At 37.3% G+C, this 26,424-nt stretch overlaps 1 protein-coding gene across 1 annotated transcript in view; it reads left to right on the forward strand.

Annotated features, from left to right (window-relative positions):
• AGBL4 (AGBL carboxypeptidase 4) overlaps positions 1–26,424 on the forward strand; it is a 1,119,623-nt gene that overhangs the window by 476,873 nt on the left and 616,326 nt on the right. The window contains 1 exon segment of the mRNA XM_064493604.1: positions 5,177–5,271. Within this exon segment, the coding sequence (XP_064349674.1) occupies positions 5,177–5,271 (95 nt within the window).

Here is a 26,424-nt window from a genome sequence, read left to right on the forward strand (position 1 = left end):
TGGTTTCACTAAGATGTGTCTGTATCTAGATTTTTAAAAAATCCTGCTTTAGATTTATTTGTGATTCATGAGTCCAAATAGTCATGTCTTTCATCAATTCAGGAACATATTCAACCTTTTCCTCTTTAGATTTTGCCTCTCCAAATTTCTCTTGTCTCTCTTTCTAGAACTCTTATTAGATGTGTACTTTTGTTTATTTCGTCTGTGCCCCTTGTTATATTTTCTATCTTAGTAATTCTCTGTGCTGAATTTTGGAAAATTTCATCAATTCTGCAGTTTAACCTGTCTGCTGAAATTTTTTCTGATTTTTTAAGTTTAATTTTTTTTTTTTTTTTTTTTTTTACTATTTCTAAAAGCTCTTTTTTTTTAGAGACTATTTCTGGCCTTTAAAATATTTATTTTGTTTTGTTCTGTTCTCATGTGTTTGAAACATTCTTTTAATTTTTTAGTCATTTTAAAAATGCTTTCTTTATAGTTCACCAGATAGTTTTTGACTTGAACTTCTTTGTGGTCTAATTCAGTTATTTATTTCTCTGGCTGATTCTCACTTTTAGTGTGGATTGTTTTCTTATGTGTTTTGTTAATTTATGTGAAAATTTGATCTCTACAAGACTTTATTTATGGAAATCCTATGTACCTGTGCTGAAAATATGTGCATTCAAAGCAATTTTTTATTGTTTTTACCAGGTTCCCCAGGGATATCTGCCTGTAACAAAATTTATTATAAATGCTTGACCTGTGTTTTAAGACCAAGCTAGTAGTATAAATTCAAACCTAAACCTAAAAATGTTCTCACCCATGTTTAAAAATTATTTTTTCCTCCCAAAATCCAGGAATAGGTAAATATGCTTCTTTGTCATCTCCCACTGCTAATGAATGATTTCTTTCTAGACCACTGTTTCACTAATACTGTTGTCATTTTGAGGGTCCTAGATATGTGAAGGTATCACATTTCAAACATCCTGTCTCATGCAAATTCAAGGCCTCATTTGCTATCTTTGCATGGATGTCAAAATCTAAGTTCTTAGATACCAAGACCAATAGCTGCCTTTTGCACCTCTATATTTTTCTGGCATCTGTGGATTTCTTTTTATTTACTAGGAGTTCTTCATGTAAAGAATGTTCTTAAATATTCCTGTGGTTTCTAGGAATTTGCAGAAGGTTATCCAGAACAGTATTCTCCAACCATTTTTATACTTAGGCACACAGAGAAAATAATATTTATGCACATAGGGAAGATGATATCTATGCAGAATGTTGGAGTACCTGGGGAATATTTGAAGGATGACCATACGAAGCTTAGTGAAAAAAATAACACATAATTTAAGAGTAGAACAAAAAATACACAGAGGATATCAAATGCTAAGTTTGTTTTTTAATCTTCAGTTTTTTAACTGAAACACTTAAGTTTTTTGTCTGTGAACATTCCATTTTTATGTGAGGTTTTGATTTCTGAAGTGAATTACATGCAATTCCTGATCAATTTCAATGATGATCTCTTCAAATTCTTAATAGTCAGCCATTAATGTGAAACTGTTCACACAATAAAGTGATGAAATCTTTTAAAATGTTCAATATTTAATCCATATGAAATTATATTTAAGGCATATAACAATTCTCCTTTCACTCATAAGTGCAATGTTGAAATTTCTTGTGAAAATCCAATGACTTTAAAATCTAATCAAATTTCTTGTTAAATGATTTAAGAGAAAGAAATATTTTAAAATAATGATGACCCTTTAATTTGCAGAATGCGCAAACCTATTTAGAATAGTCCTTGGGTTTAGCTTGGACATCATTAAGTGGGAAGTTTACTAATGATTGGACAAAAGTATTGGATATATGGGAAGACAGAGAATCAAGGCCACTGTCTGGGACTGCATGCAGACTCCTCACTACACCATCAGCAACATTGGTCCACTCCTTCGCCTACATCTGGAAGGAAGCTCATACTCCTCCATAGCATAATGCCCCTTAGTCAGGATGGGCACAGCTCCATGCCTCGCACATGGCTACCTCGAGAGCCTGTGCTGCAGGTCACAATTGCAAAGCTCTGATCGAGAGTACCATATTACTGAAACAGATTGGATTAAAATTTTTTAATATAAAAAGAGACAGAAAGAAATAATGGTAGGAATGAAGAAAGGAAGGAAGATATGAAATTGTAGTAAATAAAAGATCTGTTTTCATTGAAGATAAGGGAGGAAAGCTCAATAAATATTTAATACCTTATCTTGGCTAGGTGCAGTATGCCAGGTGATTACTTATGTAATTTCACAGATCCTCACAACAGCTTTGTTAGGATTGTATTATCATCTCAATTCCAGATTGATTGTTTAAATCAATAACCAAAAACAATAATCATCTTGCCTGTGCTCACAGAACTAGTGGGGAACTGAATTTTAGTCTCAGGTGTTATGTCTGGAAAGTCCATGATCTTATTTTCTTGAGTCAATGGGCGTGGTAAAATTCTAGGTCTGCTGCTTACTAGTTATGTACTTTTCATTTACTTAATCTCAATACCACTTGCTTCATCCATAAATAAGAGGTAATAAATAGTCCCTGTCTCAAAAAGTTTATTATTCACAAAACAAATGAGATAATGCATGAGATATTAGATTGGGATGAGGCCCAAGCATCAATAATTTTTAAAAGCTACCTGGGTGATTCTAATATACAGCCAGGTAATTTGAATGCACAAAACACTGAAATAATGAATACTTAACTTAGAATATGATGCATAGAAATTCTCAGAAGTTGTTAGTTATTATTATAGTTGTTGATGTTACAGTTACCTCATGGATGTAGTTTCTTCTGATGTATTTTGAGTAAATAGCTAACAATTAATCATAAAATATGGAAAGCCAAGATTTCCTGTACTGCTTACTTCCAAATATCTTTGGTTCTCATAACCACATGCTGCATTGCTAAACAGGCTAGATAAACATTAAAAAAATGCACAGGGTGGGGAATAGTAAAAGATGGTGTTCTTTTTGCATGTGGTGTCATGAGAAAGTATGATCTTATTGTCAGAACACCTAAGATTTAAGTTCTAGCTCTATCAGTTAGTAGTTCTGGGATTTGGTGGTCAGGGGGCAAGCCAGTTAGTTTTTATTAGCTTCAGTTTCCTCTTGTCTAAAATTGGGCTAAAATAAACAACATTTGCTTATGAATGGAGAAGCTAAATAATATAGATCATTTTAAACACCTGGGAAAATTTCTGGCACATAGTAGGATATTAAAGATCAATAAATAGTCCATTTTTTCATTTCTTCATTACAGATTCACATACGTACATTATTTCCACATTAGATTTTCCCCTGCATTTAGCATTAATCTAGATCTTGAAAGCACAGTGTGGCTTCCAGGTTCACTGGAAATGGATCTGGCACCTGGAATCCCAGAAGAAAAAAGGGGGATTAAGCCCTGTGAGGTTCAAAGGCCATTTGTTCCCTTGATATTGATTTTCTTAAATCAGACAGTAGCCAAGACCCTGGGAGAAATAATTGAACTGACAACAGGCAGGTCCAGGTTATTAATAATGGAAGAGCTTTGGAGATTCTTGATGACTTAATTTAGTGACAGAAGGGAGGTCTGAAACTGAAATGCCTGGAGATGGGGTCAGTGGCTAGGTCTCTGAGGAGAAAGGAAAACATGCATTATTCCTAAGAGCTTATTTTATATAACAAAACATTTTATGGTAGTCCAAACATGAGGCCAGAGGAAGCGGTTTTGATTTTCTCTTTTTAAAGAAAAACAAAATTTTAAAGGCTTGAAAAATTGCCACTATATTTATGTTTACTTTTGCCCTCATTTTGGAAAACAGACTTGCTTAGAGTTAGGGAATTTTGGAACCTTAGTGAGTATCTCAAGGGTAGAAATCTTGGAGGTCTTACTTAACTTTTTTATCCCTTGGATCCAGTATCAATTCTCCTATTAATTACATGACTTTCTACAAGTTAGTTAACATCTCTGAGCCTTAATTTCCGCATCTGTAAAATGGAGATGTTAATATTTTTATTACAATTATAAGAGAATATTTTTAAAAATTTAAAAAGTATATAAAATTTCTGGCACTTTTACATTAATATCTCTCACACAGTAAATATTTGTTCATATGAACTAATAAATCAATTTTGATGCTTCTTTCCTCTTGCACTTCCTCTGGATAGAAAAGCTAGCCTATGGTAACCTCTTGAAAGCTTTTAATTTTCTCTTGACAGTAGTCAAGAATATAGGCTGCCTTTTCCCTGGTTCTCATCCTCTCTCCTTTGGACTATTTCAGTGGTCATTTAATGTCTTTTAACTCCAGTTCTCTTTTCTTTCTCCATCTCTCCTCCCTACTTGTGACAAAGTTGTTTATTAAAACAAAGGCCTGATCTTTTTTAACTGTACTACCCCTCTGGAAGTGTTTTAGTCATTGAAAACACCCCACTCCCCAGTTTTACATCCCAGAGAGGGAAAGGAATTACCCAAGTGTCTGTGCTCCTATAAATTGATGCTGAGATCAGGGTTGAGCCCAGTACCCTTCGCCCCTAGCAGAGGATAACAAATGGGGAGCAGACATATATCCTCTAGTTTTAGTCAAAAGAGTGCTGAGCAGTTGCAGAATTTTTAAATTTCAATTTTGAACTCAGTTATTTTCTTTAGTTTTGTTGAACTTCAAACGCACTATTGTCACTCTAATGATAATATTCATTTCCATGAAAATTCTAGGTCAGCCTAGAGAGAGGGTGCAATTATTTTTTTCACAATTATAAATATTAATTAAAACTTATATAGCATTCACTATGCACCAAGCATGGTTTCAAATACTATACGTGCATTAATTTATTTAATTCTCATCAGCAACCCTACATACCATCATTATCCCCACTTTTCAGATAAGGAAACTGAGGCACAGAAAAGTTTAGTAGCTTGGCAAGGTCACACAATTTAAGAATGGTTGAGTGAGATTAAAACGCAGGCTTCCAGATTCCAGAGTGTGTTCTTAACCACTATGCTGAGATAGCAGAAACACACTGAATTTCTGTGGGCACCATTTATCCTCTCTGTGTTAGCAGCTAATCCATATGGCTCCCTTTAACCCTGCTTATTATTTCCAGTCCTAATAATCAGGAAATGGCAACTTCAGTAGCATAGTCTTCTGATAAACTTTTCCCTCTTTCTTTTTCAGAGAGTCATTTTCAACATTGTTAACTTCAGCAAAACCAAAAGTCTTTATAGAGATGGGATGGCCCCTATGGTGAAATCTACTAGCAGACCAAAATGGTAAGTGACCCACATAATGGGGCCTCTTTCTGGTTGTAGATTTTGACCCAAGTTTCTCTGCTGTATGGCTAGGGCTTAGCCTCACTGGCACTAAGAAGAGTTAGATGAGTCTGGACGGCCGTTGTCTGGGTTCTAGGTACTGCTCTTTGAGAATGCTGGAATAGGGGGCATAGTCCCATGTTTGGAGTCACTAGCATTCTATTATGAGGGAAGGTACAGTTTGTTATTTGATAAACTTTCTGTCCTGTTTGCCTTTTATCATGATATCTTTGGAAGCATGATTAAAGTTGATTCTGGTCTCTTTTTTTCTAGCCTGAGCATATATATTGTACAATAACATAGGAGGACATTGAGAACTACAGTTTAGTAGATTTCCCTTGCTTTGCTTGTTTGTTGTGGTGTCTTTGTATAGATGTTATGTGGTTATTTTGGATGTTAAAGTTCTATTTGTCCCATTGCTATGGTGACAAGGATGAGGAAAGTTGGATACGATTAATAATAGTAACAATGATAATTAATAATAGTAATGATGATGATGATGATGATAATGACAATGATAATTTTAATAATAACTACTCTCACTTACAGAGAAAGCCGATTCTTTGTCAGGTGTTTTACAGTTGCTGTCACTAGTCTCACAACATGTTGCAAGGGAGATTTTAAATATTCCTGTGTTACAGATAAAGAAATTGAGCCTAGGAGAGGTTAAGTACCTTCTCATGACCATATAGTAAACGGAGGAGCTTGTGTTATTTTTATTAACCCACACTGACATTCAAAGCAATTAACTTATTCATCTATCCATTCATTTATTCATTCAATAAACACTGACTGAATGTATCAAAATGGATGTAACAGAGTTTTTAAAAACAGAAACCAGTGTTATTCATCTATCACACAGTAGGTGTTAAATGAATGCTTATTGAACCGAACTGAATTCATGATGAGAATTTACATGTAAAGTGCCTGGCACTTGCTAAGTGCTCAATAAATGTCATCTATTATTAATAGTACTATGTAGAACACAATACAAATGCAAGGGATTGTTAATATTATTCTAACTTTGATTCCTATTCAAATTTTAATAACTAGTGAGAAGATCATCTCCAAATGTCTATATTTATAGATAGCTAGCAATTCATAAATATTGAATTGTGCATTTATCTACAACTGATACTTGGCAATTTTCTATAAATGCTGGGCTGAAAAGCTCAGGTTTGTAAAAATGTAGGCATTTGATGATGATAATCAAAACTGTTTATTGAAAGATAAAAATATCTTCCTGGGCTTTTTTTTTTTTTTTTAACTTTACTGCATCAAGTTAACCATACTGCTGTTCCTCAATTTCCTTTTGACAATGGGAGCTGAGCAAGGAGTAGGCCTTTGCTTTGAGTCTCTGAATTCAGCCTGAGTGGATAATAACAGAGCATTTCTCTCTGTAACAGACATATGTGTAGATGCGTACTTCAAATCTTGCCAACAAAGGACATCACTGTTCATTTGCTCACAAGGGCCTTAAAATAACATTGTACTTCCTTTACCAGGCTCTGTGTTGGGGATCTTAGGACGTTGCAACAATAATCACCATTTCATTTCCCCAAGTGTTCACTTCTGGAGTCTTCTCTTTGTGTGTGCTTTTGAAAATCCTTACACCTTAGTTATTTCATTTTGTTGGGTTTGTTTTTTCATGAACTATTCTCTCTGTCAGGACTCCTGACAAGATTTTGAAATATTAATATGTTATAATGCCTTTGAATTAAGTTAGTGTTCTTATCCAATGTTGGTAGGCTCTCAGCAGTATCCATTATCCAGATTGGGCTTCCCTGATGGTCTGAAAGAGTTTAAAGTTTCAGAACCAAGTTTGTTACAGTTGAAACCAGTAAGGCACAAGGTACCAGACTAAATCAAGTTGCTGATATGTCTAATCTCTCCTCTTTTTCACTTTACTATCCTCAAACCTTGGATGAAATGTATTTCACGTGAACTTCTTTCACACTCCCCTTTCCTCAAGCCAGACACTTGGCTATTTCTTTACTTATTAGGACTTTATTGAGCTTCTTAATGTACCAGGCTCTATTCTAGATACTGGGGATGAAGTATGAATATGACAGAAATGATCTGCTCCCAAAGGCAACTTTCACTTCGGAATTTTATTAACTGATCTCCACAGGTCATAATTGTTACTGTCCTTTCTACTGGTTTGTTCTGAAGATTCTTTCTGACCCTTTGGTACTTTCTACCTAAGACTTTCTTCCACTCCGTGTGTGAATTACCGGTACTAGAACCTATCTTCCAGTAAGCATTATCCTAAATGTTCCCAGGGTAACATAAAGAAGTGCATGTGACTGTTTGACTCTTACATTATTAGGTTTTACTGGTCTTATGGAATTCCACAATTTAGGATTCTAAACAATGTCCCGACTCAAGGCTGTCAAATGCCGTACAGATTTCAATATTAGACTATCTGCTCTAGTGTCTCCCTAATTTTAGTTTCCTCAATACCAGGGCAACCACCACAACAAAAGGAGAAGTAGCTGATCCTTTTCTTGTCTAGGGACTTTACCTCCTTTAATATTACAAATAGGCCTTGGAAATATTCTCACCTCATGACAAACATTAAAAACTCTAAATTTCCTGGATGGAATGTATGCCTAATTGGGAAAAAAAAAAAACCTTTCTTCCCATTTTCAAGGTGAAATAAACATTCTTCTTCACCTGTCATAGGGAGCTGTAACTGATTCCAAACAAAGATGCCTTCACGCCTTAGCATAGGTCTGGTAATGAATTAGTTATAGAAAGCAAATGAGCAAAAAAAAAAAAAAAAAAAAAAGCAACTAAAAAGCCATTATGCAAATAAATATATGGCCACTCAAGGTTGCTGTGCTTTGAGGAGATGGAGTCAGCATACCTAGCAGCAAAATTGAGAAGTTGGAAGATTCAGGATTATTCTGCCTATTTTAGTTCACTCTAATTCTGTTTACATATTAGACTTCTAAGGATTGTTGGTTGTTAGGACTCTGTACCATCAAGTTTTTGCCACCAAAGCTCATTAATTTTTTTTAATATTGTCAAAGGCTGAAATTGCTATGTGCTAGACCCCACTAGAAACTGGCATTACAGAACAGCAGATAATATGTACTCTTGCCTACGCAGAAACTAAGCCTAGGGTATTTACACAGCTAGTAAGTGGTGGCATTAGCCAGAGACCTCAGGAGTCCACCGTTACTGGTTCTGCCATATCCCATGCATGGGAAGAGGGGAGAAAGGGGCATGCAGCTGTGGCCTTTGGTAGATATGAAATAACTTCTCTGACTGACTTCTCCATTATAGTGGATTGAGGGGATTGAACTAAATCTTACGGGTAGCTTTCATTTAACACATTTTTATTGAGCGTCTAACTTTGTGCTAGGTACTGGGGTGATAAATATGAATCTGACTTGGATTATATCTTTAAAATTTTGTTTTTTAGAGGTTTAAGTGAAACACAAACATAAATAAGTACAATGTAGGTAGCACTGTACTAGAAACTATTAGGGTGGTATATAAAGTGTGCCATGGATTAGAGATGAAGAATAAAACAATACTATTAGGACTGTGGGGAGGAAGGGAGAACCTTTGGAGGCAGGCGGTATTTCAGTTAGACCTTGAGGGAATGGGACAAGAACAAAATTAAGGAAATGGATTCCAAATAGAAAATATAACATGATGAGCCATGATACCTCTTATATGAGCCTCATTGTAAAAAGTGCATAATAATACCGTCTCATAGAGTTATTACGAGAAATACATGTAAAATGGATGTGTAAATACTTTTTAAAGTCTTGAGGATCTTATTAATTCAATAAATTTTTTGACACTTTTCTATTCCTCTGACTCACCCAAGACTGACTGGAGAACTTTATTCCTTCCTTCCGTTCCTTCCTTCCTTTCTTTCTTCTTTTCTTCTTTCCTTCAGCATGTCATTAAATGCTTAGTGAGTAGTTACAGTGGACCAGGAATTATGTTAAGGTATTGGAATTAAACAAGAGAGATATGATTACTGTTCTCATAGAGCTCACTCACAGTCTACTGGGCTAGACGCTAAATATGTAACTTTAGATAATATGGTAACTATTGCAACAGGGGGAATTCATCATGCTATGGAAACTATTCAGCATGCTATATAGCATTTAAGATTTAGTCTTCTTCAAGGATAAGAGACCTTCCTTAGTCATATTATTTATGCTGAAAGATGAATAAAAGTTAGATCATAGTGAATGGGGATATGCGAGAAGTAATAGAATGTGTTTGAAGACCAAATGTTGAAAGAGAACATTACATCGTTGATGAGCAAAAGCCAATGTGATTGGAGAATGAAATTCTAAGGAGAAAGACTGGAGAGGTAGGAATGAGTGAAATTGAGGTGAGCCTTGTAAACCAAGGTAAAGAGTTGGATTTAATTCTGAGGGCAATATAAAGAAATTGAAAGTATTAACCTGGAGCAGGACATGATTGGTATTTTAGAAAGATTAGTCTTGTTGCTGAATAGAGAATATCTTGGAGAGGAAGACAATTGTTTATAGAGTCTTTGCAATACCTTAGCTTGATGGTGGATTACAGTGGTAACAGTACTGATGAAAGCAAGTGGATAGATTTGAGGGTTAACAGAAGATTAAATAAACTTGACTTTGTAATTGACAAAATGTGTAGGGTAAAAGAGATGGGGGAATCCTACATGACTCCCGGGTTTTCTGGAATGGGCAACAGAAGGGATGTGGTGGAATTTCCTGAAGATAGGGACGATATGACAAGAGATAATTTTCTCAGATTTGTTTTGGTAGGGGAGATAATGAGCTTGTTCTTGGAATTATTCAGCCAGAAGTGCCTGGGAGACATCCAAGCAGAGATGTCAAGTAGGCAATAGGGTATCCTGACAAGAAACTCAGGAGATGAATATGGAGGTGTAGATTCAGTAGTTAGTAGCCTACAGTTGATAATTAGACCAGTGGGAACACATGTGATCCCCCAGGGAGGTCGTTTGGAGTGAAGAGAGAAGATTAGGACAGGGCTCTGAGAAATCCCCATTTAAAGGTCAGGTAGAGGATGAGAAACTCACAGAAGAGGATAAGAGGGACAAGCCAGAGAGTAGGAAGAACACCAAGAGAGCATGGTGTTATGGAACCAAGGAAAGAGACTTTTCCAAAAGGAGAGAGTGGCTAACACTGCCTACTGCTACTGAGAGGTCAAAGATCAACTCTTTAAATGCTCAAGATTGTAGTAACATGGAGATTATTAGATGCTTTGGTGAGTGCACTTTCAGTGATGTGGTGAAAATTCAAGCCAGTTAGGGGACTGAGAAAGTGTGATGAAACAGAGACCATAAATATAGACAGAAGTTTAGCTACAAAAATGGAAGAAAGAGATACAAGCCAATGTGACAGATAGCAAGTAAACAAAGAATTATAATATTGTTTTGAATTAAGTGCAGTGATATAGTTATGTACAAATAAGCAATAGATTCATATTCTCCATATTCTCCATTATTCTTAATATAATGATAATCTTTAGGCTTACTCTTGTCAAAAGATACCTAAAATTTTGAAATCAGTGATTTTTTCCTGAAATAATGGTTGCTTTACACTATTATTACAAAAATAATGTTTTTTGAAAACTTCTAAATTGATGAATTAATATTTTGTAAAACAAGTAAATCATATATTTAAAACTAAATTACATCCCCTCCCCCTTCATAAACCTATCTTCCTTCCCATCTTTATTTTTCTATGTAGCACTTACTTCCATCTAGCAGACTATAATGTATTATTTATTTTATTTGCAGCCTCTCCCTCTATTAGAAAGTAAGCACCATGAGAACAGGAAGTTTTGCCATTTTAAAATTCACTTCTGTATCCATAGCATCTAGAACTGTACCTGGCATATAGTAGGTTCTCAAAAATATTTGTTAAATAAGTGAATTAATCCATTATCCCTGCAATAAACCTAATAATGACTTTTAATTTTACATTTTCCTTTTTAGTTTGTTTCTTCCATGGGCACATTTTTACACAGCAAGAATCAAATATATATGCCTATTTGTAGTCTATTCTTTTCACTTAACATTATATCAAAGCAATTTCTCATGTCTTCTCTTAATGTTCATTATACCATAGTTGGAGAGCTTTTCACCATTTTTATGTATCAAAAATTACTGTATCATATTCCTATTTCTGGACATTTAGATTTTCTATATATTTTTTCTAAAGTAGATACTATTATTTAGATTTAGGTTTATTAAATTATTTTTAGAATCAGTTTCTAAGGGACAGATTGGTTAATTATTATAAGCTTATGCTTCATATGCTTTCAAAAATGTTGTGTCAAATTAAACTATCACTCTATTAGTTCACTGCAATCTATCACTCTGTCAGTTTTACTGCAATCTGGACAGTGTTAAGAATTGACATTGAAGGAAACTGACTAATTTAGGAGTTGTAAAATGGTCCTTGCAGTTGTTTTGTTCTCAATCAAGTTTTAAATTTAAGAACATTGGCATTAATGCAATGCTACAAAGTCATGTTTCCAAAAATAAATATATATGCATTAAAAAGAAAAGGCAAGATATTATAGACGTCTGGTTCTGGAACAAGATGGAGTAGATGCAATTCTCCCTATTTCTCTAAGTATAGCTAAAAATCATATGCATTATTTATGGAACAAACATAGAAGACTCTGAAAGGTGAAGAGAAGAGGGAAGACTGGTTAGATTTCTCAGGACCTGAGAAATGATACAGGATAAGTACCCTGGGTTTTGTTGTTGCTTCATAGGTGCCAAAATGGTTGTGTGAGAAGTCAGCAACCTGGAAATGCCAATGCGCACAGACGAAAACCAAACCTTCCTATAAACCTGTTCTTGCTAAACAAAGGACCAGGAAAAGAGCAGCCTACTAAGATGGAAGACTTTGAGACAATAGTTGCCTATGCTAGCCAAGCACTGTCAAAAAAACCTACAGCCCCATTTTCTTCCTCACCAGAGGGGAGAGCCTAGGCTTCCATTTTTGTTCCAAACCCCTGACCAGTGGTGTCAGAAAAAAATAGGGAACTGGGACTTTCATTCCAGCTGATCAGTAATGATTCCCTTTCTCCTCTCTATGATGTCAGACCACATGAGGAATCTGGATTTCCACCACTCACTTGAGGATGGGAACAGTAGCAGAGTGCAGGGGAAAAAAGAGAAAAGAATCAATGAATGTGAGGATGTAACAATAGAAGTTACCCTTTCTAAACAGAGAAGAAAAATAGAAAAAAAAAAAAAAAAAGAACAGGCCCTCAGGGACCTATGGGATGATAAAGCTAACATTCATGTTATTGGAATTCCAGAAGAAGATGAGAAAGAGAGGACTGAAAAAAGTGTTTTAAATGGTGAGAATCTTCTCAAATTTGACAAAAGACACAAACCTGCAGATTTGAAAGACTGTGTGAACCTCAAACAGGAAATACTGAAGGAAAACTATACCAAGAAATACCATAATCAAACTTCTGAAAACTAAGAGCAAAGAAAGAATCTTGAAAGCAGTGAGAGGAAATAAGCCAGAAGGAAATGGCATAGTGTTTCTCAGATCCTGAAAGAAAAGAATTGTTAACCCAGAATGCTATATCCAGCAAAAATATCTCCGTAGCATGAAGGGGGAAATCAAAACATTCTAGAGAAAGAAAAAACTAAGAGTATTTGTCACCAGCAGACTTAACTCTAAACGAGTGGGTAACGGAAGTTTTTGAAGCAGAAAAAAATAAAGTAAAAGAAGCATTCTTGGAATATCAGAAAGAAAGAAACAACAGAAAAGAGTACAAATATGGGTAAATACAATAAACTTTTCTTTTTCTCTTTTTTATCAAAATTATGTTTGATTTTGAAGCAGAAATTTTAACAGTGTCTGATGTTTCTTATGCATGTGGAGGAACTATTTAACACAATTATATTATATATGGAGAGGTGAAGGGACTTAAAAAGGAAGAAGTGTTTCTACACTCTAACTGGTAAATGTCAACACCAATAGATTGTGGTAAGTTCTGGATGTATATTATAATATGATGGTGAAGGAGAGGGGGTGGGTGTGAACATAAAGAGGTAGTAGCATCAGGGAGGTCTTTGCTGTGATGAGATAATTCTGTATTTTGATTGTGGTGGTGGTTACATGTGATACAGTGGTATAGAACTATACACACACATTGTAGTCATGTAAATTTCCTGATTTGATGCTGTACTATAGTTATGAAAGATGCAGCCTTTGAGGGAAACTAAGTGAAGGGTATATAAGATCTCTCTGTACTGAGAGTTTCACAAATCCATCAGCATCTATAATTACCTCAAAACAAAAAAGTTAAATCTATATTACTTAACTTTCCCCACTCACAAAAAAAAAGTCCCCAAAGTGTTTGAAGTTTGAAGTACAGAAGGATATGAGGCTTCATAGGGTTTGAATGAAGGTCAGGGGAAAACATGGGGAGGGGTCGTTTGAAGCCAGAGATGTAACAAAAGGAAGAAACTCTAAAAGATTAGTCTAAACTGTGACCTGAGAAAATGTGGAATTAGAAATAGGGCAGTGGGGTGAGAGTAACTTGGGACTTGAGTCTTCCATCTCTGGGTCTTCTCCTCTCACATGGAATGAACCAGGAGTAAATCATGTAACCTCTCTGTGCCATTTTCCCACACAGAACCCAGCGAGGTTGTCCACTGTGTGCTGCCTGGAGAAAGTTTTTGCCCAGGTGGGGATAGAACCCAGGCCATTCTCTTTCGTTTTCTCCAGAGCAGTTGTGTTTTTGTCCTCTTCCCTTATCAGTGATCTGAATCAAATTTTGTTTGAAAAGAGAGATACACTAATTTCCCTCCCCTCTCTATATAAAATAGAGATCATTATCCATAGTCTTTCAGATGGGGAAATAGAAACCAGAAGAAGATAGATGACTTACCCCAAATCTTAACAGCAAATAACTCTAAACAGAGCCTGGAGCCCACGTGGAACTGACTTGTAGGCCTATCACTTTCCTCACTGCTGCCTTCAAATATAGCTTAAAGAGAGACGGAGAAGATGGCGGAGTAGAAGGACGCTCGCAGGTCACCCTCTCCCACAAATACACCAAGACCCACATCTACAGACCCACTCAGCCAACCAGAGCACCTGTGGAACTCCGACAGAACATCGCCCTCTTCAAAAGATAAAGACGCCAAAAATCTGGTAGGAGAAAAGGAAAAAAGAAAGAACAAAAGGCAAAGCAGCACGGGACGGGTCCCGCGGGGAGGGAGGGGCAAAGGAGGACTGGCGCTCGCTCGCTGGGTCTCCCCTCTCCAACTGAGAGGCCAGCGGGACACAGGGGGAGCCTCCGAGGCTCGGATCTGTACAGAGCAGCCCTTGACTAACAGAACTAAGTTAAACGGGCATAGAGCGTCCCCCCGACACCCAGCCTGAGACGCGGGCCGGCAGCCACGGGCAGGGCCAGGCTGCACAAGCCAGGCGGAGGACTGAAGTGGCTGCACAGAGGCAGCCCCGGGGGAACGCAAGGGGCTGCGCGCCGTGGCTGTGGGTGCACAGGGCAGAACAACCTGGGCCCTCCATAAAACAGCAAGGTTGATGTGCTCTCGGGGGAAGGGTGCACACCCCCATCTCTGAAAACCCGCGGAAAGTTTTCAGGGGAAGAGAGGCAGGGCTCAGACACAGCCGCCATATCCTCCGCGCTGAGCACTCAGGCGGGGGCGGGGGCGAAACCTGCATCCACACCGAAGGGCTTAGCAGCCTCAAAGGCCAGACTGAGACTGCCCTGCAGCCCGGGGCAGATAGGATCCTTCCATCCTGGTCCCTCAGAGAACTTGCTCCACAAAGACAAACAAGGAGCTGGGTTTTGGCTCGGAGCAGGGACAGGGCTGTCCCTCGGTCTTCCCCGAGACCACCCGCGGAGCGCCGACCAGGGCGGAGCGCGCAGCCGCACAGAGCAGCCGAGCTACCGGCGGCGCAGGGAGAGCGAGAGCGGCCCCCCGCCTTTCGGGCAGGAACACAGCCCCTGACCGAGGTGCTGGGAGGGGGCACGACCCGCCCTCCTACCCGGCCAGTCTGCAACATCTGACTGCGGCATCCAGAGGGGCAGCGACCCGCCCGCCCACAACAGAGGAGAGCTGCACCTGACCCAGTGTTGGGAGGAGGCGCGATCTGCTTGCCGACAGGTGCTGGGAGCAGCACAGAAGAGGGCGCCCACGGAGGGCCTCTGAAAACAGCAAGCTGAGCTTCCAAAACAGGACGAAGACAGAAAGACTTCACATTAAAAGCACACAGACTCCAGGAGAACACGAACACCCCCCCTTTTTTTTTTTTTAAATCTGTTTTTACCTGTTCTATTTTCTATTACTCTCTTAATCTTTACTTCTTAATTCATTTCTATTTCTCTTGGGTTTTGATGTCCTGCTATTGATTAGACACAGGTTTCAAATACATCTATTCATCTCCCCCCCCCCCTTTTTTGTAAAGATTTTAAAAGGACGTCTCAACCCGATTACTACTCTGCTTCAACTCACTCTTCTATTATTCATTATACACTGTTTTCAAACCCTCTTTCTCCCTTCTTTTAAAATTCTTTCTCTCTCTCTCTCTTTTTTTTTGTTCTGTTTTTCGTAAGTTTTATTCCTAAATAGGCACCAGATAGATAAAATCCTTAAGGACCAAAATAAACAACTGATACTCCATAAACCACAATGCCAAAGAGGTATGAGCAAGATGAAGAAGCAGAAAAACCTTTCCCAATTAAAAGAACAAGAGAAATCCCGTGAAAGAAAGATCAACGAAATAGACATCGATAGCCTACTAGATCAAGATTTCAAAAAAGGAGTGATTGAATTGCTGAAGGAATTAAAAGAGATAGTGTTTAGAGATATAAAATATGTCAAAAATGAAATTGAAGCTATAAAGAAGAGCCAAGTAGAATGGGTAAACTCATTGACAGAGATGAGGAATGATCTAATAGCTGTGCAAAGCCGACTAGATAATGCAGAGGAACGAATTAGTGATCTAGAAGACAGGGCAATAGAAAGCACCCATTCAGAAGAACTACAAGAGAAACAAATAAAAAATAATGAAAATAGCATAAGGGACCTATGGGATAATATAAAGCATCCCAATCTTCGCATAATAGGGGTCCCAGAAGGAGAAGAAAGATCAAAGGGGATTGAAAAGGTTTTTGAAGAAATCATGACTGAAAACTTCCCAAACTTAAAGAAGGAATCAGATATCCAAGTACAGGAAGCTCAGAGGATCCCAAACAGGAAGAACCCAAATAGACCCACACCAAGACATATCATAATCAAGATGGCCAGAGTCAAGGATAAAGAAATGATTCTAAAGGCAGCAAGAGAAAAGCAAAGAGTAAGTTACAAGGGAACCCCCATAAGGCTCTCAGCTGACTTCTCTACACAAACACTACAGGCCAGAAGGGAGTGGCAAGATATATTCAAAGCCCTGAATGAAAAAAAGATGCAGCCTAGGATCCTTTATCCAGCAAAGCTGTCCTTGAGGATAGAAGGAGAAATAAAGAGTTTCATAGACAAAAAAAAAAAGCTGCAGGAGTTTAGCAACACTAAACCCATGCTAAAAGAAATATTGAAAGGGCTATTCTAAATAGAAAAGCAGCAGGATGCTACAGAAATGAGAAACACACAACTGGAAAGGTGATAACTCATGAACTACAAATAAAGTAAACATGAAATTATAAAAGAAGACATACAAATCACTGAGAGTGGGAGAGGGAGGCAGGGAAATATAGAATATTTTTTTCTTTCTTTTTAAAATTTTTTTAACAGTAGGATGGGTTTGAGATCATGTTACTATCAGTTTAATAAAAACAGTTATAGTAATGGGTTGACAGATTTACAAAAAAGGATAACCACAAGCCAGAAATTTACAAAGGAGTCACAAAAATTAAATAAAATCCATGATAATACAAAGGAAAATTACCAAACCACAAAAGGAAGAAGAAAAGAACAAAGAGGATATACCAATTCAACTGCAAAGATAAGTTCAAAATGGCAATAAACACACATCTATCATTAATTACTGTAAATGTTAATGGACTAAATGCTCCAGTCAAAAGACACAGAGTGGCAGACTGGATAATAAAGCAAGAACCTTCAATATGCTGCATACAAGAGACCCACTTTAGGGAGAAGGACACATATAGATTGAGAGTGAAAGGATGGAAAAGGATATTCCATGCAAATGGAAAAGCCAAAAAAGCAGGTGTTGCAGTACTGATTTCAGACAAAATAGACTTTAAAACTAAGGCCATAAAGAAAGATAAAGAAGGACATTTTATAATGATTAAAGGAGTGATACAAGATGAAGATATTACACTCGTTAATATATATGCACCCAATATAGGAGTACCTAAGTAGATACAAGAATTACTAACAGAGATAAAGGGGATATTGATGGGAATACAATCATAGTTGGAGATTTTAACACTGCATTAACATCACTAGACAGATCTTCCAGACAGAAAGTAAACAAGGCAACAGAGGAATTAAATAATACAATAGAAAAACTAGATTTGGTGGATATTTTCAGAGCATTACACCCCCCAAAAATAGGATATACATTCTTTTCAAGTGCACATGGAACATTTTCCAGGATCGATCATGTACTTGGGCACAAAAGAAACCTCAACAATTTTAAGAAGATAGAAATTATCTCAAGCATCTTTACTGACCACAATGCCATGAAACTGGAAATCAACAACAGAGAAACAAAGGAGAAAAAAAGGAAAGCATGGAGATTAAGCAATATGTTATTGAAAAAACAATGGATCAATGAGGAAATCAAAGCTGAAATTAAAGAATACCTTGAGACAAATGATAATGAAAGCACAACCACTCAAAACCTATGGGACACAGCAAAGGCAGTGCTAAGAGGGAAGTTTATAGCGATACCGGCCTTCCTCAAAAAAGAAGAACAATCTCAAATAAACAATTTAACCCACCACCTGAATGAATTAGAAAAAGAAGAACAAAAAGCCCCAAAAAGCAGCAGAAGGAAGGAAATAATAAAGATCAGAGAGGAATTAAATACAATAGAGATTAACAAGACCATAGAAAAAATCAACCAAACCAAAAGCTGGTTTTTTGAAAAAGTAAATAAAATCGACAAACCTCTGGCCAAACTCACAAAGAAGAAAAAAGAGAGAGCACAAATTAGCAAAATAAGAAAGGAAAATGGAGAAATTACAACAAACAAAATAGAAATACAGAATATCATACGAGAATATTATGAAAAACTATATGGAACCAAACTAGATAACCTAGAGGAGATGGACAAGTTTCTGGAAACATACTGTCCACCAAAACTGAATCAAGAAGAATCTGAACGCTTGAACAATCCGATCACTAGAAAGGAAATAGAAATAGCAATTAAAAACCTCCCTACAAATAAAAGTCCAGGACCGGACGGCTTCACCGGGGAATTCTACCAAACATACAAAGAAGAACTCATACCAGTCCTTCTCAAACTCTTCCAGACGATTGAAAAGGAGGGAATACTCCTAAACTCATTCTATGAAGCCACCATCACCCTGATACCAAAACCAGTCAAAGACACTACAAAAAAAGAGAATTATAGGCCAATATCACTAATGAACATAGACGCCAAAATCCTCACCAAAATTTTAGCAAATAGAATCCAACAACACATAAAAAAGATTATACATCATGACCAAGTGGGGTTCATCCCAGGGACACAAGGCTGGTTCAACATACGCAAATCAATCAGTGTAATACATCACATCAACAAGACAAAGGACAAAAACCACATGATCATCTCAATGGATGCAGAAAAAGCATTTGATAAAATTCAACACCCATTTATGATAAAAACTCTCGCCAAAGTGCATATAGAGGAAACATATCTCAACATAATAAAAGCTATATATGACAAACCTACAGCCAGCATAGTACTCAACGGTGAAAAACTCAAAAGCTTCCCACTAAAATCTGGGACAAGACAAGGATGCCCACTATCACCACTCCTATTCAACATAGTCCTGGAAGTCCTAGCCACAGCAGTCAGGCAAGAGAAAGAAATAAAAGGGATCCAAACTGGAAAAGAAGAGGTAAAAGTGTCATTATATGCTGATGACATGTTACTATATATAGAAAACCCTAAAAGGTCCACACCGAAGCTACTAGAGCTGATTGAAGAATTCAACAAGGTAGCAGGTTACAAAATTAACGTTCAAAAATCAGTTGCATTTCTTTACACTAATGATAAATCAGCAGAAGAAGAAAGTAAAGAAACAATCCCCTTTAAAATAGCACCCAAAGTAATAAAATATCTGGGAATAAGTCTAACCAAGGAGGTGAAAGAATCATACACAGAAAACTATAAACCATCGATGAAGGAAATTAAAGAAGACTTTAAAAAATGGAAAGATATTCCATGCTCTTGGATTGGAAGAATCAATATTGTTAAAATGGTCACACTGCCCAAGGCAATCTACAGATTTAATGCAATCCCTATCAAATTACCCAGGACATATTTCACAGAACTAGAAGAAATCATAATAAAATGCATATGGAACCATCAAAGACCTAGAATTGCCAAAGCATTACTGAAGAGAAAGAAAGAGGCTGGAGGAACAACTCTCCCAGACTTCAGACAATACTATAGAGCTACAGTCATCAAGACAGCATGGTATTGGTACCAAAACAGACATATAGACCAATGGAACAGAATAGAGAGCCCAGAAATGAACCCACAAACTTTTGGTCAACTCATCTTTGACAAAGGAGGCAAGAATATACATTGGAATAAAGACAGTCTCTTCAGCAAATGGTGTTGGGAAAACTGGACAGCAGCATGTAAAACAATGAATCTAGAATACTCCCTTACACCATATACAAAAATCAACTCAAAATGGATTAAAGACTTAAACATAAGACAAGATAAAATAAACCTCCTAGAGGAAAACATAGGCAAAACATTATCTGACATACATTTAAAAAATTTTCTCCTAGAAGAAATAAAAGCAAGAATAAACAAATGGGACCTAATGAAACTTGCAAGCTTCTGCACAGCAAAGGAAACCAGAAATAAAACAAGAAGAAAACCAACGGAATGGGAGAAAATTTTTGCAAGTGAGACCGACAAAGGCTTGATCTCCAGAATATATAAGCAGCTCATACGACTCAATAAGAAAAAAATAAACAACCCAATCCAAAAATGGGCAGAAGACCTAAACAAGCAATTCTCCAAGGAAGACATACAAATGATCAAAAAGCACATGAAAAAATGCTCAATATCACTAATTATCAGAGAAATGCAAATCAAAACTACAATGAGGTATCACCTCACACCAGTCAGAATGGCCGTCATTCAAAAATCCACAAATGACAAATGCTGGAGAGGCTGTGGAGAAAGGGGAACCCTCCTACACTGCTGGTGGGAATGCAGTTTGGTGCAGCCACTATGGAAAACAGTGTGGAGATTCCTCAAAGACTAGGAATAGACTTACCATATGACCCAGGAATCCCACTCCTGGGCTTGTATCCAGAAGGAAATCTATTTCAGGAGGACACCTGCACCCCAATGTTCATAGCAGCACTATTTACAATAGCCAAAACATGGAAACAGCCTAAATGTCCATCAACAGGTGTCTGGATAAAGAAGAGGTGGTATATTTATACAATGGAATACTACTCAGCCATAAAAACCGACAACATAATGCCATTTGCAGCAACTTGGATGCTCCTGGAGAACGTCATTCTAAGTGAAGTAAGCCAGAAAGAGAAAGAAAAATACCATATGAGATTGCTCATATGTGGAATCTATAAAACAAAAACAAAAACAAACAAACAAACAAAAACAAAGCGTAAATAAAGGACAGAAATAGACTCACAGACAGAGAATACAGACTTATGGTTACCAGGGGGGTGGAGGGTGGGAAGGGATATACTGGGATTTCAGAATTGTAGAATAGACTACACTGTATAGCACAGGGAAATATACACAAAATTTTATGATAACTCACAGAGAAAAAAATGTGACAATGAGTGTGTATATGTCCATGAATAACTGAAAAATTGTGCTGAACACTGGAATTTGACACAACGTTGTAAAATGATTATAAATCAATAAAAAATGTTAAAAAAAAATACAGCTTAAAAACTTTGAACTTGGTGACAACTTCTATCAAGTTCCAGCTACTTAGTTTTATACAGTGCATACTTCCAGTAGGAGCTATCCAGCAGTGGTATGTGGTGAGTTATACAGCTGTTTCAGTGAAGCATTCCCTGTCCTAGGAGGGCAGGGCCATTCTATCAGTCTCAGGGTTCCCAATTAAATTATCGGGCATGCTGGCAAAGTATTATTGTTACTAATATTGTTTAATTTCAGAACTCAAATGGAAGGTAGCACAGAAGGGAAGAGGGAAAGAAAGAATCCATGCTACAATCCCAGTCAGGGGATAGTGGGGCAAATGAGGAAATGAATCAGACCCAAAGAGAACTTGCTGATCAGTGAATCAAAGGTCGTGACTTTCAAGATCCCCTCAGCTCAAACTGTGGCCTCAGTTATTAGGATTCTAGGCAGTTTGCGTGGAATTCAATTCAGTTCAAGATAAATGCATATCATTCTTGTGCTGATGTGCACAAGAATTGTGCTAGGTGTTTTGATTCTCTCAGAACTTTGGAAAGGATATCTATCACTTTCTTAATTATACAAATGAGAGTACTGAACTTGGGATGATTAAGTAATTTACTTTTGTAGTTTAGGAAAACTAGTACATGGCAGAGCTGGGATATGAATATAGAGTCGTTAATTTAAATCTGAATCATCTTCTCTATTTTAATATAGTAGTGGTTAAGAGCTTAATTACTCTCTGTAGTGGGAGAATCTGAATTTGAACCTAACTGTTGTGTCTGGCAAGGGGAGGATATGTGACTTGCTCCAGATCATATGTCAAATAAGTACAGTACAGAGCCTGGTGTCCACATGGGACTGACTAGCAGACCCATCACTTTCCTCAGTGCTGCCCCACTGCCCCCTTTTGCTTTCACTCCAGGAAAAAGGGCTGAAATATGGTAGCTTGGAGTAGGGGAAAGAGCACTGGTTTTGCAGTCAAATAGTTGAAACTGAGCTCAAATCTCAGCTCTTGCCTTTGGGCAACACCAATAACAGCTACCATTAATTAGCTTTAAATAATACCTCAAATAAAAAATAACCTCAAATAATGTGCTGCTTGAATGATTTGTCTCACAGCAGACAGGCCAGGACTTGAGTGAGGAGACCCAGTGTTTGTGATATGTGTTGCCAACATCTCAGGAGGAAGGAGTCAGTGACAACCTAGCTAAAAGCCCTCATTTTGCTCACAAAGAAACTAATGGTGAGATAAGTATTTGTTTAAAGATTACAACTACTCTGCAAGAATTAGATCTGAACCCAGTCCTTATAAGTCTTTGGCCACAATATGAAACAGTCTGCACAACATTTTATTGTTACAAAATGATTTTGTATCATGGTATTATCACAATAGCTCCAGGAGGCAGAAAAGTCAGAGGTTATCACCTCCAGGTGAGCACACCTGGGCTAAGAAAAGGGTCTCATAACTACTACTCAAGATCAGAGAGCAAAGCCTCTACCCAAATCTCTGTGACCTTTGGCCATGCTGTTTCCATTATCCACTCCTGACTGGCAGGGTGACAAGCCATCCTGGTTTGCCTGGAAGTATGGGGTTTCCTGGGATGTAGGGATTTAGACTTCAGTTTTAAATTGAGAATTTTGTAGGAAAACCAAGACAAATTGGTCACCCAGCTCCTGAGTGAGGAGGCAGAAATGAAGTCTCAGGGGAGGAAACTAAAGACAGAACAAAATAAAGAGTCTATGTTAATACTGGGAAGATAAAACCAAAGGCCACTGAAACTATTGGCCTAGTCCACTAAAACTCTCACCAGTTTTATCATTAATGCTAATGTTATTACCAATTACCCTTGAACATTTTCCTATAAAATAATACTACCTAAAGCTATATTTGCATTTAGGCTAAGTTTCAAAGTGCCCCCTTTCCACCATAGGTTAAGGATCACTAAGAAAACTGAGCATTTCTATGAAAACTTACAGTGGCATTATATTAAAATGCCCATGTAGTTTAGTATTTTAAGAGCTAGAAAATGTAGTAGAAAGAGATCCAGAATAGCAACCAAAAATCTGAGTCCTAGTCCTGGCAATACTGTTCTGAGATTTAAACAATCAAAAAAGATCTATATTATAGAAAAATCATTGTATGAAAAGGTGTTCATTATAGGGTAGTCAATAATGAGAGAAACTCGAACCAACCTACATGTCCAAAATCAGGAAAATTATTAAGTAAATTGTAGTGTGTCAACTTGAATGTAGTATTATGCAGACATTAAAAATAGTTTCTAAGCATTTGTAATAACATGGGAAAATGCTGATCTTATGTAAAGTAAAAAGTAGACTATAGTACTGTATATAATTGTTATAATAGTATGAAACCTACATCTATATTAAATACACACACATATAATACTGTTAACTGGTGTCTTTGGATGGTAAGATTATGGTGGATTTTTATTTCCTTAGAGATTTTGTACTTTTAGAAATTTTATAGTTTTTTATTTGTGAAAGATTAAAGTAATAGTTAATAAAAATAAAATAATTTGTTAAATGATCTTAAAAATTACTTATACTTTTCCAAGGCTCAGTTTCCTCATCTTAGTAAATGGTTGTAATGTATCCTATCCTTCTGACCTCCCAGGATATTAGTGAGATCAGTAAAGACACTGGGAGTGAGAGAGTAAGAAGCATTTGGAAATATAGGCCATGACCAAAAGTCAAATTCTTATTAAGAGATAAGACAGATGAACATGTAACCCTACCAGTCACCTGTGGCAGTGATGTACCAGAAGTGCACGTGTCAGCTTGCAAAGGCTGATTATTAAGTTTTCAGCAATTTTGTGAGCTGCTTTTAAAACCACTGGTAGCTTGAAACCATCACGTATTTATATCATACAAAATTGGAAAATGTTACAGATCAAGCCTTTACATGACCTTAAGCCAGAAATTCAGATAAATTTATTATAAATTCAACTGTGAAAGAACACATGGAGGAAATCTCTCTGGGTAGACTGAGTAAAAAGCTCTAGACTACCTTCTCAACTCTCTAGTCATGGGGGTCTCTTTGTCAGGACTCATGACCTGGGCCTCAGGAAAATGGGCTGCCTGAAAAACAGGACTCCTAAGGGAGAGAAGCCAGAGGGTGCTGAGAAATCATGCTTCAGGCAGCTAGGACTCACATCTGCTGCAGCTGGAGGGGTTGTGCCACAGTGGCACCGGCACCTCTTGAATGTTGTGAGAGGCTGAAGAAATGAATGAAAATGGAAATTCTTGTGTATTCACGGGACTGTGTCTCATTTAGGTTTCCAAAAGGAATCAGATGACATACCACGTTAGGACAATTTGAGGAAGGTTTATTCATAAAGGGCTATTGTGTTAAGGATGGGTGGTGTAGAAACACAAAAGATAGTGCAAGAACCTGGGCTAGCAGCAGCAGAATTGTCACTACCCTTAGAGGAGGGGAAGATTATTGCAACCTAGAAAGAAGAGTTGTATAGAGTAGGCTGCTTTGAAAGGAGCAGTGGCCTTCTATCAAGAGAAGTAGCCAGTCTTACAGGAAAGCATCCAGGGAAATAAATACCTCTGCCCCTTCCTTCCTCTGATTTCTTGCTAGACGTTCCCCACTGGAAGACCTGAACAGAAGCCAGGAGCACAGAATACAGTTGATGTAATCCATAGAGGTTGGCTATCTTGGGCAGAGAAAAGGATACAGAAGGATGGAAGAGTGTTATAGTGGGGCAAGTGCATACATCCAGCACAGCACAGCTTCAGATTCTAGCTGACACTGACCTGAGTCCTTGTTTTCTTATGTAAAATGTGTGTAATAATACCCTGCTTTTCAGGATGGTTTTGAAGATTTGATACAATGGATGTGAATCACCTGATGTATAGTAATGCGTCCAGAAATAGTGGCAATTATTATTGTACTATATTACATCATATGATTTAGCTTTATTTCTCTTATCAGTAAAATAGAGAAAATACTAATTCTGACCAATGTTTACTATAATTATAAACATTAACCTTTGGATATAAAAGCATTCCATGAAATATGGTGCTTTAAATAATATTAAATATAAGATGGGTTCCATACTCTTGATGAGGGCTGAAAACTCAGCTTTCTGTTCTAGATCCATTGGGTTGGAAGCTTCACAAGTATAGTCTTTGTTTTATTTAATGCTGTACCTCCAGTACCTAGACAGACTTATCACACAGTAGATGCTCAGTAAATAATTGTTAATTAAAAACTCTTTTTAAAAATCTCCTGGTCTTTCTGATTGGACTAATGCTCTGAGAATTCTCCTTGGTGCTGACCCTTCCCTACAGCTGGGACTGCCTTGTTCTTCCAATGGTTACCTTCTGTCTGGTGAGGAAGTCTTAAGCCTACCTATCTACTGACTTTCCTTTCCATGTAATCCAGCACAAAGCCTTGGTTCTGTTCAATCTGATCCCTCTCTTGCCTGCCCCTGTCCCCATTCCAGTCCTCTGGCACAAGTCAGACTCAACCACCCTCTTACACACTGCATTTGTTCTTGCCACTAAGAATGTCTTACCCACTTTGTCTACCTATAGAAATCCTATGCCCCAGTGTCCTTTTTTATACCTCAGACTTTGCACATCCTCTTCCTATGCCTGGAATACTCTTCCTTTTCCCTTTCCTTCTCCTTCTTTTCCTGGGTAACTCCCATATTTGCATCAGCTTAGATGCCATTTCTTTGGGGGAAACTTTATCACTCAAATCACTAGGATGAGATTAAGCACTCATGTACTCATACAGCTTCCTCCTGTTATATACTGTGCCCCACATCCCTGTGAATTTGACTTCCTTCCCCTATAAAACTGTAAGTCTCTTGAGGACATGACAAATTTATCTGTCATGTCACAGTGTCTATATATATTAGGGTAGGCTAACTGTTGTATTAGATCGAAATGTCTAGTGGATCAAGCAAATACTTTTTTTTTTCTTTATCATGAACAAATGGACAAGACATCTCTTTATTAGAGAGTCATTCAG

The sequence above is a fragment of the Camelus dromedarius genome, chromosome 14 (assembly GCF_036321535.1).
Source record: "Camelus dromedarius isolate mCamDro1 chromosome 14, mCamDro1.pat, whole genome shotgun sequence".
NCBI lineage: Eukaryota > Metazoa > Chordata > Mammalia > Artiodactyla > Camelidae > Camelus > Camelus dromedarius.